At 40.1% G+C, this 12,625-nt stretch overlaps 1 protein-coding gene across 3 annotated transcripts in view; it reads left to right on the top strand.

The window, feature by feature from the left end:
* FBXW7 (F-box and WD repeat domain containing 7) overlaps window positions 1-12,625 on the top strand; it is a 164,655-nt gene that overhangs the window by 33,321 nt on the left and 118,709 nt on the right. The window contains exon 1 of one of the 3 annotated variants that reach the window (XM_084516805.1): window positions 3,707-3,824. The exons of 1 other annotated variant lie outside the window; for it this stretch is intronic. In XM_084516805.1, coding sequence (XP_084372931.1) covers window positions 3,717-3,824 — 108 coding nt within the window. In that variant the 5' untranslated portion in view covers window positions 3,707-3,716. Of the gene's footprint in view, window positions 1-3,706; window positions 3,825-12,625 lie in introns of those variants that run through there. One more of the 3 variants, XM_084516801.1, reaches the window with a different exon arrangement.

The following is a 12,625-nucleotide window of genomic DNA, read 5'->3' as shown; positions in this document are numbered from 1 at the left end:
CTTTCAAAGAGTTTCCTTAGGACACGTCCATCCATTGCAGAAGGTGTCTTCGATCTTTCTGAAACCCTTAGACATGTACCTTGTCTTGCTTTCCCTTTCTATTTTCTAAATATTATACATAAACCTGTTGGCCTTTTTTCCCTTTGAGTATTGTACTGTATATCAAGCATGTTGCGTGTTGATATCTTAGTGGTGTGCTTGGACATTTAAACTTGACAATGAATTATATATAGTAGAGCGTTCTTGCCCTAATGGTGTGCTGCTAATCATCTGCCACAATTACTTGGCAAGAGTCTTTTTGTAGGAAGGCTTTCCCCCTTAAATTTTATATCAGTTTAAAATAGTGTATGCTTGATAATTTGTTCGGTTACGATATTTCATAACTTGTATGTTGTTCCCATAGATATATCCCTGTGAACTATTAAGTGAAGTATATATTCTGCACATAACTTGTTCTATTAGTGCATACACTTTTCATAGCCTATGGTCTTTCCACGTACTGTATCCAAGTGATATTTCATTGAGGCTCTTTAACTAAGAGTGTGTCTGGCGGTTTGCCCACTGAGATCTTGCATACAGGAGAGCATGGCCTTAGCTTAGCATGAAATCATTTCTCTTTTACATCTTTTGTAGAAACAGTCTGTGGCTGATGAGGGGGAATGTCGCAAGAAAGCTTTGTTAGTTTGATAAATGTTTCTTTAAAACCATAAACAATCCTATGATGTTTTTAAGTTTGGATTTTGCTAAGTTTGTGGGACATGTGAAACCTAATATAATAACAAAAATAGCTGGCGTTCTGAAAAGTAACTATGCAGGATGTTGGCTGCATGATTTCTTCCTCTCAATCAATATTATGGAGAAGAGCGTTATGCACCTAATCTTCCTGTTATGCACAGGGAAGTAACAAAAATACTCAGGGCAAAATTTTATTTTCAGATTAAATGGATCCTAGGGAGTAAAGATGTAGGGAAAGTTTTGCTAATAACAGACAATAGGAAAGTAGAAGAAACATCTTACAAAATATTGTGGTAACACCACTGAAATGCTGTTTCCATTTTTTACATGACATTATAGGATGCTTGTAGTGGAGAGAAAGTTTGTTCATCTCTTAACTGTCACTGTCAGTGGGACTTCAGTTATGTTGTCCCTAGATAGGAGAAAAAAAATCTTTCAGTGATATTACTTTGATATTCCTGAAAATATTAATTTATTTTGCAGATACTTATGCTATCAAACTGTGGGTTGTCTGTCACTGCATGCATCCTGGAATCAATAGTACATTAAGGAAATGGGCACGAGGAGGGGCATAATTCATAAATAATGAATAGCAGGCTTTACTGCTGGTGTTTCGTTTCTGCTAAGAACAATACAAATTCTGGTGAAGTACCCTTGTACTTTGTAACCTTATTAGACTCAAAACCGTTATCCAAAATATTGATGTTTTCCTTTAGACTGCCCGTTAAGATATGCATCTGTGCAATCCTTAACTATGTGTGCTGCCGAAGGAAGAAGCCAGCATTTGTATTTATCAGAAATGCAGGTGCAGTAAGAATATTTGTATTAGAACTTATCTGCAGTCTACTGAGAGACCAGGATTTGAAGTAGGGGGATGTGGGGACTGTTTTTAACAACCATTTCCTTAGCTTTATAAACAATACATGCTTGTGGTCAGAGACTTTTTTGTGGTGTGCACGACGTGTGAAATTTTGAGCATGAGAACACGATCCTTGCACTTTAAATCTGTGTATTAATTTTTTTTCATTATCTCTCTGCTTCCACATCCTGCACATTGCTGGCAAGCATGCATCAGCAATGAGACTTTCTTCACTAATGTGTCTGACATCTCTCTGAAATATGACTGGTCAGAGCTATGGCTGATTTTTTTAGAAGTTGGTTCCTTTCAAGCCATTTAAGTAATTTCACCTGATATTACTTTAAATTTTCTATATAATGTGCTCTCTCAATGAATAGCTGTGTAGAATCAGCACGGGAAGAGCAAAGTCCTTGGCAATACCAGCTCAATTGCATCCGCAGATGAGGATTTAAAATTCTGTGCAGCAGACAGTACCTCCAGCAGGCGAGTAAAAGGTTACTGCATTATTGTGCTTGTTTGCATCTGTAGTCTTTATCTACCAGAGGTTTTTCATATTGTGCAATTTGTTGTGCATGCTTGTACATAGACTGGAAATTGATTTAATACAACCATGAATAGCAAAAGGGCAGAGCAAGGTGAAGGGAGAGGCTCAGTTCAGCTCTAAACCAAGGAAAGGGAGGGGGGAGGAGGAAGAGAGGAAAGGGAGGGGGGAAAGCAGGCGAGAAATTTGGCTTTCAATGCAGTGTGATAACGAGAAGTTTTTTTGTGAATATATTCATTTAAGCTGCTTTCCTGTCACTTGCATTTTTCTTAACCTTTTGATAAAGAGGATGCTGTTGAATGAGACGAGCACTGATAGCTCTCTAAATGTAAGTGACAATTATTTCAAGTCAGATTATCCCATAATCAGGTTAAGCATGTGTGTTAATGTGAGACCTCCTACTTTCAGCAATAGTATTGCATACATATCTTAAACGAATTCAAACGAGCTTTTTACAGTTTTACTTGCATTTCTATGTGAAAACCAAGAAGTATATAGTTATTGCGTTAGTATCTCTTGCAAATGAGAAAATATTTTCAACAGTAATTTTGTGTGTTAAACTAAAGTATATTTCTGCCCAGAGAATACTTTTTAAAGGTTAGAAGACCTGTTTAGTTCAAAAGAGCAGTCAGGCATACTTCTGTCTTTTTCTGTTCTGTTTTTTTCTTCTCAGAGCAAAGTCTCCTCCAAGACTACTAAAGCTGCTTATACTGTCTGCCTCTAACTTGTTTGGAGAGGTGGTTCCGCTACCTTTTGCCTTTAAGTCCCTTCACGGCTTGTTCCTTCCCAGGCTCAAATTTCTGTTGACTTCTCATAGGGCTGTTCTCACTCACACAGCTTTGTGGCAGCCATTCTTATTTCAGGCTCTGATAGACCCCAGTAGCATTTTCCTCATGCACTCGGAGTCTTCAGGAAGGCTTCCTTTGCTTTTTTCTTTTTTTCCCTTTTCCCCCAGACCTTGCCAGAAGTCAGTCCAGGAGCAGCAGCCAGCCAGGTTCTCGCTGCTCCCCCGTGTAGCTGGGAGGTCCTTATCAGGCGGAGGAGCTGCACCAGGTCTGCAGCTCCTGGTGTGAGCAGCAGCCCGCTGCTGGGGATGCTGCCGGGATGCTGTGGGGATGCAGGCGTGTGGGGCTGACGGGGTGGGGCCGCCTGCTGCTGGCGTGGGCCCAGGCTGGAGGCTGTGCTGCCGGGGAGGCTGAGGCAGACCCGAGGTGACGAGAGCCACAGGAGGAGCAGTCAGCAAGCGGCTGGGAGAGGCTGCCCTCCCTGCATGCATGCACTCCTCTCCTCTTAGGCAGCTGTCCTTCTCCTCGGAGCAGCACACTTTGCGAAGAGGGGAGAGCGCACGCGTTTTTTCCAAGGCGAGGTGCTACCTGCTGCTCAGCCTGGCTGATGTTTTTCCTGGAGAAACGCGGGCTTCTCGTCTGCTCAGCAGCAGCAGCTACAGCCAGGAGGCTGCAGAATGAGGCAGCTGGCCAGATTTGAGTGTGTATGGGACGGTACCGGTCCTGATTTCGTAAAGAATAAACTCATCTGAGCAAGTCAATGTGTGGCTGTGGCTGCAGCATTATTTCTTCTTTAATGAAGAGGCTGGGCTGTTCGACGTGCTGCTCCAATCTGCTGTCTTGCAGCCATACATCAGAGCAGTTGCAGAGACTATCCATTGGATGTCTCAATCAGCCGAAGAAGGTAACTATATTTTAAATTTTAAATATGCCATTAAAAGGATGCTGTATAATTCGGACGTACATGATAAAAAGACAAATTTCAGATGTTCTTAGCAGTTTTCTTGACCTTGCAGCTGCTATCCAATATCATTTTGCCATTATCAGGTTGTGTAGCAATAGAAATGTGCTGCAGTAATTGATTTTGTAATAGGATCAGGTGATTTACTGGCTGCTCTGACAACCACTTGCTTGCTTGTTCTGAAACGTGGAGCACTCTAATGGATGTTTTGATTGCAGCCTCCAGTTGCCCTGAAACTGCTAGATGTTCAAAGATGTAACAGCTCATTTGTAAGAATAAAAACTTCTCTAGCTGTTTTCTCCAATAACATGGGAAATTCATTTACGTTTTTAATACTGATGCTTCAGATTGCGGGTTTCTGTGTGATCATTTCAACAGAGAACTGGAAACTCTTAGCCAACTTCATACACGTCAGCTTTTCTACTTTACTGATAGCAATTGAAATCACACTGACATGTGCTTTTATATATTTCCTGAGAATTTGGTCCATGCCAAACATAGTCTAAGGCTTAGGTGACAGTATGCAACAGTTCTTACATGTTGGTACTAAATGTTACGTTTTGTTTTATGTTATGCTTTGAAAGTGCGTGCTCCGTCTCCTCTTTACTCCCTCTCTCTTTTCCCCTCCAGTCCCTTGGTTTAAAGCTGGCTCTATTTAGAAACTAAACAAAAAAATATTTGTTATGAGAATGATATGCGTTTTACTGTAGAAAAACTCATTAGGAGTTGTGATCTAATGACTGAAACTGGGGAGCTTAATTGGGCCAACCTTTCGGACCAAGCTGTCTTAGGCTGATAAAACTGAAGCATGTTGTGTTGAACTTACAGCTTTTAGGGTAACGTAGCGCAGCATTAATCTTCAGGCTAATTGGAGAGTAGTTTGAGCACAGAGCACTTTACAGTGGTTAGTAATAGCTCATGCCTAATTCTTTTCCCTTTAAAAAAAATACCTAGGTTTTGTCCATTATTTTGCAAGAATAAACACACTTTGAGTGCTCACTTTTACATGGCATATCATACAAGAATGAAAGCTAAAAAGCAAAATCCTTAAATTATTAAAGTTGCTTTTAATTGTATTACGCCTCTTTTTGGAGTGAAAACTGATAGGAAAAAAACTCCATCAGGAAGTAGAAGAGTCTTGGGTGAGCTCGGTAGTAAAAAACAGTCCAAGATAAGTTGAGTACACAGAAGTTCAGAGGACAGTCACTGTGGCCTCAGGACATCAGTGTGGTGCGTGTGTAATGGGTGATTTAAATAACTGATAGCTAAGATCAGATAGGTAACAATTTCTAAGGTGATCATATATACAGTGATTTAAGTGGCCCTAAGTAAATCAAGGTTGTTTGATCTGTAATTGTGAAGCCTAATCATGATTAAAATCAGTGAGCAAGAAACATATGATTTAAATCAATAGGTTTTAATTTTGTTTTCCATTTATACTTGAAAAGAGATAACTAAAAGTTGATTCTTTCATATAATTTGGTACACCTTCTTCCAAATGAAGAGAATATGCTGCTACTTCCATGTCTGCTCATGCAGAGTTTGATGTTCAGCTTCTTCTCAGCTGTGCTTTTACATAGTGAAATGAGCATGAGTCTCCTTGCAGAAATAGGTTTCTATCTCACCAATTTAGACGTGTGAAAGGAAACAAAGGTTCCTCTTTCTCCAGCACACAGTGGATTTTTTTTTGAGTCTGAGAGAACTGGTCATTGTACTGAAGTAGCAGAATGAGCCCGGACATGTTTTCTGAACCTGAAGACTAGTGTTTGGAGGTGGTGGGCGGTGGTGGAGTAGCACCTCCCAGGGCTCAGTGTGCAGGATGTACTCAGTCACTGCTGAGTACACGGATTTGACTGGGAGGGGGTGGGTGTTCAGTGATCTTCCCGTGTTTCAGCTCTTTACTTTAAATTGCCTTAGCAGGCATTAGGAAATGCAGCTATTGGCTTGAGAGAGGCTAATTGAAAATCACTTCCATTTAAATGAGTTAACTCGATGATAAAAAGTAAGTAAATAGGTTGCTTATACTTCTCGATGCATCTTTCTGAAGGTTAGCCTATACTATGTAGGAATTTTGCCACCATAATATATTTTATGAAAGTATTTGTTAGAAAGGTGATGAGATTCACTGTGTATTTTGCTACTAAGTGAAGTGCACTGATAGAGTGAGTTATGCCATGAAGTTTAAGAAAAATCTTTGTAAATCACCGAGAAAAGTAGTTGGAAAGAATTGCATTTCTCAGATAAAACAGTCTCTTTTTGTAAAATAATAGTGTTTTGTGTACAAAACAGCACTGCAAAATACAACAATTCCATGAAACTGTAGCCAGGGTGGGGAAAAAGTCCTTTCTGCTGACAGGAATTTGTCCGGGAATGGTAGTAAAGAGCAATAATGTGTTCTGCTGGAGTACTGTTGTGCTACCAGAGCCGAATGATTAATTGGACTCATTTGGTTTGTGTTCCCTTGGCTCACCTAAAGGCTTTCCAATGCTCTGGGAGTGCATGGGCAGCGAAACACCATTACGCCCCAGCCCTCGTGCCTGCCTCTGCTCATTCATGCAGTTGCCTGCTGCCTGCGAGGTGGTTACGTGCCTCCGGTGTGCTTGTGGAGTGGTTTGGGTAGAATACCACCATTAGTGTACCCGTACCATTTTGATATACTATGTACGTGTAGTATTCAGATTCTGGACCCCAGTGGTGCTCTAATTAGCAACAGCCAGCACTTAGCTGTTTTCATCACTAATGTTTTCTTCTTATTACTCAGCCAGAAGATATTTATAGTGGTAGCCACTACAACAGCTCTGAATATCTTTTTTAAAAGATATTCTAATGAGATCTAAGCTTTGTGTGTGTGTGAAACATCAGGCTAAACTTTAGGGTAAGCTTGTATCAAAGGTGGGAAGAAACAGACTTATTTGAGGTGGTATGTGCACTGTTGAAAACAAATGATGGTATTTAGGCATCAACATTTTCCAAAATTAGTTTGACTGTGCATGCCATTTAGTAGGATGATTTTGCAGGCTTAAAATGTTTCATGTTTAAAGTATCCCAGAGTGTCAGTGAAAGGGATCTTCCAGCAAACCTATTTCCTTTATTAAAAAAACAAAAGAGAATTGCACTGACTATTAAGAAAAACAAACAAACAAACAAAAAAAACAACCAAACAACAACAAAAAAAAAAAAAAAAAAAAAAAACCAAAAAAACACCACACAACAACAAAAACAATCAATGCTACTAATGTACATTTTACCTGCCTTAACGGAACTCTTAGAGATGTTTCCTGGAGATATACTGATAAAATTGTTTCCTGGAAGGACTTCAAACTTATTTTCTCTTTAACCACTCTAACTTAATCTCATTTTGCTGAAATGTGATAGTACTGGATCCATCTGTGCGGTGTATCACCAAACTACCTTGAGTTTTGTACAACCATGCAACCTTTTTGGGAGCTGAAAGTGTTACCAGCTTGTGAATGCTTGTTACTAAGGGGAGAAATCAGATAGTCTGCTTACCGATCTTTGCAAAAATGAGTATCTTGCTGTGTAATACTTCCCAAATATTTCAGTCCTTTAAGATGTTCTAATATTTTCTCTGTATTCGGGAAACATGGAAGGGAATCAAGATCTTTGCTGACTTGGCCTTACAATGATACTGGTACCACCTGCGCAGCTGCTGAATCAATTTGGTTCTGCTTTTGTAGACAACATGCCCTATATGTATGTTTCTATATGTAAATATGTATTTGTATATATGTGAAAAAACAGTTATAGTTGCGATTTGTTTGCTTGTTTGCTTCCAGCTGCCCTCCAAATTGGTGGCATTAGAAACTTATTGTGGGATCTGAATGTCAGGCTTTGTTCTCTCAGAAATAGAATTTCTGATCGTAATTCTGCATTTTAGATAGCAGTCCTAATGTGTCTAAAAGGAACCTGGCAACTCCTCCAGGGCTAAATTTAGCTCTGGAAGGCTAATGGCTTAAAATAAAAGTCAAAACTTTCTTTTATTGAAATGAGTGACTAGCTGTATTACAAGAGCATACCAGTCTAGGTTTATACAACAAGAAAGCCCAATTTTACCTTCTTAGGTCAAGACATTTAGTAAAATTAAGTTTATCCCTTCGTGTAAATGGTTTTTCAGTTTTCATGCTATGTTGTACAAATGCTAAAAACTAAAGGTTCCTGAAGTCTGTTTCTGTGGAGATACCAGCTTCAAGTATTTAAGCCAAGCGAGCCGATGCGCCTTTCTGGTAACTCCTTGGTTGTGCTATCATATGTCCACTTTCTGGGTTAAGCGGTTAGTGTGACTATAAAAACAGGAGAGAGAAGACTTCCTAAATCCCAAAGTTAATGGTGGCCTAAGATTTTTATGAGCAGGTGTCAGTTTATGTGTTTTTTAGCTGGTGCTTCTCAGCATAGGTGGGCGGCTCTGCCAACAGTTTAGCAGAGCAGGTGCCTCAGTCCTGGGGCCTGGTGCTGTATGTTCCGAAATGATGCCTCTCTGCAATCAGAGGATAATACGGACTCTGAATACCCCGGGGAATAAGTTTATCTTGAAATAGCAGCAGAGCTTTTCTTCTGAATAATCAGGAAGCACTGAATCTTCTCTGGTTGAGGAGACAGTGGTGAGGGTGCAGAGCTGCGAGGAGGGAGCTGTGCATGGGAGGCCTCTGGTGCACTGAGGAGCCGTGTGGTGAGGAGGGGAGAACAGGCAAGCAGACCTGGGGCTGAAGGAGCCGTCCTGGTTATCTGGAGAGACCCATACCTGCCGCAGTCCCAGGCTTTGTCTTTGGCTTCAGCTGCTGTGCTTCGCAGGCCTGGTGCCTTCCCCTGTCCTCTCACTGCTGTGTGGTACACCACAGGGCCCTCAGCCGCCATCAGTTCTCTGGTGATTCCCTCCTGTGGTAGTATTTCAATTTCCCTTGGTCTTTGTCAGGCTAAAGTGGCTTCTCTTCTTTTTTCTTTTTATAAACAGCAGCACAAAATTTCTTTGGTGCTGTTTTTCATTGTTTGCAAAACAGGAAAAATGATGGCATCGCAGTAAACAGCAACATTTGGCAGTAAAATCCGATTACTGCCATCAATATTGGCATTATCAGAAGCACAGCAACGCAAGAGAGAGCAATGTACTGTTGCTCAAACTGAATTTAGGGGGGAAAAAAATCAATTTTGGAAATGAAATGCGATCTTCCAAAAGTAAGTGTAGGTAACTATCTAATTGGGATGGTTTATCAGGCTGGTAGAATTGTCCCGTCAGACTGGCCTCCCAAGTCTTCGTTTGGGAACAATTGCCATCTCACTAATGGTGTTACAAGTGCTCCAACACAGACGATCCTGTTAACAGTATTAAAGATGATGAGATTCCAGGGTTCAAATTAAATTTTGTCTATTCTAATCAAACCAACTTTTCAAGTACAATTTTCATAACTCCTCCACTCCCCGGCCCCTCAGAAATGCTGCTTTTTACTCATTAAGCCGTAGAAGACCACAGCAAGCTGTTTAGAGAGACGTGTCATCACAGCAACAGAGATCTTCAGATTGTTGAGCAGAAATACCACGGGGGCAAAACCAAACCTTCATCCTTGGCTTGGCTGCTCTGGACGGTCCTCCAAGCAACTTCTTACCTACTGGTAGCTTAATGTTCCTGATATTCCTCCTAATGAATTTTCCTTATAAGTACAAGACTTCCCCCTTCAGGACTTCCTGCTGTGACTGTTAGCTTGTTGACTTCCAGCCTTAGCAGAAGGGGATACGTGAGGAGTCAGGCAGACTTGCTATGAACCATTCTGGTCATTCTTACACCATGTTCAGTTTAAGTTTCTTAAAACTTTATGATCTGAATACTGCACTTTGCTCGCTCACTGTTTTGGGAAAGTGATTGCAAATATTTTTTCCTTGTACGTTGTTCAACTTCTATTCTAGAAGTTTTAAATAGAAGTTTCTCCAAGACCTCTTTTTAATTCCAGTTTTTAGAACCTTTTGTGTATCCTTAACCATCTTTGCACTTACACTGTTGTACAAGAAAAATAGACAAACAACATCTTGTATACTGGTTATGTTATGCTTTGCAGATAATGATAAAATTGAATTGTAAACTTAACAACTTGTTGTCTACAGACTTCAAAAGATATATTTATTTTATTAATACATATGATTTTTCTTAATTCCATAAAAAGGCTGCTTTACCATTATCCTCCCTACTGAGATGTCACTGATGATATTGTATTGATCCATTAAAAAGGTTTGCAGTGAAGCTTTTTACTTGATGTAGGCTGTCTTTTTTAATTATAGCTGTGCCACTATGCTGTGCAGAACACTGTAGTTAGGGTTGTGTCAGCACTTATATTTTAAATCCCTTGTTTTTATCAGCAACTTAATACTGACAATAAAAATTGCTTTGAGGCAAATCATTGCAAAATCTTAGCCTTCAGAGTGAGTCAGTAACAGTTCACTGTATTAAAAACTATTCAGATGAGTCTGAGTTAATGAAAGGTTAGATCCTTCTTTTACACATGCAATTTTTATCTGTGCCTGTAACTACTGTTTTCAAAACATATATATTTTTAAGGCTGTTTTCTTGAGATACAGTCATTCAGCATGTAAAAGCAGCAGATTTCATCGCACCATTCTCTGGGCATCTCTAAAGCATCGACAATAGTTCCTGAACCTGTCTTGTTTTTGTGGTTTTCTTTTTTTCCTCTCTTCTTTTCCTTTCTCTTCTTCCCAAATTTTGCTCTGAGTGTGTTTGTGTTCGTTTATCATCCAAGGTGGCATCTTTGTGATTTTTCTGGTGTTTTGTTTGTTTTAGGGCCAGGTGTTAGCTTGCTCATTGGGCCCTCCTAAGTTGGGAAAATGAGAGAGGAAAAAAACTATAATCAGCACAGATAACTGATTTTCACAGCAAGTGAAAAAGTGTAGTAATAAAAAATAGTTTAAAATAAAAATGTTGAAGAGGTGGAGTTGTACCATAGCTATTCTTTGAACTCTAACATTGTTAAAGATACAAGCCTTGGTTTTGCAGGAACGTGGCATCACAGTTAAGTTCAATGCAGCTGGTGTCACTAGATCAGTACGTGTCTGCCTGCAAAGGGTGGGCAAAATCACTCTTTTGCCTTATGTTTGTCGCTAAAATGAAGTGGTCAGCTATGAAGCGTATGCACATACCATACCATTGAGCAACCCGGGAAATATGATGCATAGTAAAATACGCCCCAGAAAATTCCACTGAAAAATAAGTGCTAAAAACATCTCGGTAAATACATCTTGCTTGCACTCTGTGGGCATATATAGGCCCTAGGGGCAAAAACTGGTGTTTGAGGCTGTTGTAATGCAGATACAGAAAGAATTGGTGACTCACCCAGCTTCTCACATCTGGAACTGGGGAAAAAATTAGATCTTAACTCAGATCTCACTGCTATCTTTTAAGCACGTTTTAACCACGTAGTCTCTGTAGTCTTTAATTCATAGAAAGATGGACCTTATTCCTTCAGTGTCTTTTCTGACACTTCACCAATACAGGGGTAGTGTCTTTGCCATCCATTGGGGATTGTGTGCCAACTAATGCAGCTGTCACTTGATTTTTATTTGTTATCCCCCCCAACACACAAACACACACACCAAGGTTTTTGGCTCCATCTGCTTGCCTGGTCGCTTTCATTGTCTTCTACTTTCCCACTGTGCTGTCTCCCAGATGCACAGTTGTTACTAATGCTTAGCTTGTCCCTTTTTTTCTCCACCTGTTTCCCCAAAGAATGCAAATTTCACTTTGCCTTCCTCCAGATGCCTACACCTACAGTCACAATTCAGGATGGGGAGTAGAAGACGCTTCCCGTCAGATAGACATATCATAACTGAATGTATACAAAAGCATTTTCCATCTGTTTTCACAGCTGCGGTTATTTCCCATGATAGCCTGAGTGACAACAAAATCTTTTCCTTAAGCAGGTTGGGTTAGGTGGCATAAACTGAGGAACGAAGGAAATGGCTAACCAACATGGACTGAGTGTGGTACTACAGGAGCTAGGAAGGCAGTGCTGTAATTTGCTGCTCTTAAGGCTGTGACAGCCCATAATTTTGAGTGGCAATTCACTGGTGAAAGCTAGGTCGCTAATTCTTTATTTCTGCCTAGAAAGACACCTTGCATAACAGTGGCAATTCGGGATCTTAGGATGTGAAAATCAGTTGCTAAGTTAGTGCAGGACATCAGGATTAGTGCGGTGTGCCAGCTGGATTTAAAACAACATGAATTAGCAAGCCACTAACTGAAGTTAATAATGTGGGTAGTTTCTACCTGTCTGTTGTGATGTGATTTTAAAAATAATAATTTTAAGAAGTGTACGTACTTGTAGCTGATGACCTGCTGTCAGCTTTTGTTCTGGAGCGTAGGAAAGCAGCAAACCCTGGATATGTGTATACAAGCTTACCAACTCATTTTGAGACTTCACAAATATCTTGGGTCTAAACTTTTCTCTCATTTCATTTTTTTTGTAATCAAGGCTTCCTAAGCTTGCTTATGTATACATGTACACTAGCAGTTCCTCCTTCAAAAATTTATCTTATGATCACCTGTGAGCACTGATGCCTGTATGTAGGCTAGTCTTTAAGTACTTCATGCATCTTGCTTAGCTGTGCCCACCTGATATTTCTTCCTTTAGAAGAACGAGTAATTAAAATGTTTTGGCTGAACTTCATCTTTATAGAGCTTCACCAGAAGAGTTTGGAAGAGTGGGAGAGCAAATACTGCATGTGAG

The sequence above is a fragment of the Aythya ferina genome (assembly GCF_964211825.1).
Source record: "Aythya ferina genome assembly, chromosome: 4".
In the NCBI taxonomy this organism is placed as follows: Eukaryota; Metazoa; Chordata; class Aves; order Anseriformes; family Anatidae; genus Aythya; species Aythya ferina.
The sequence above is the reverse complement of the archived record's forward strand: the minus strand, read 5'-3'. Positions and strand labels throughout refer to the sequence as shown.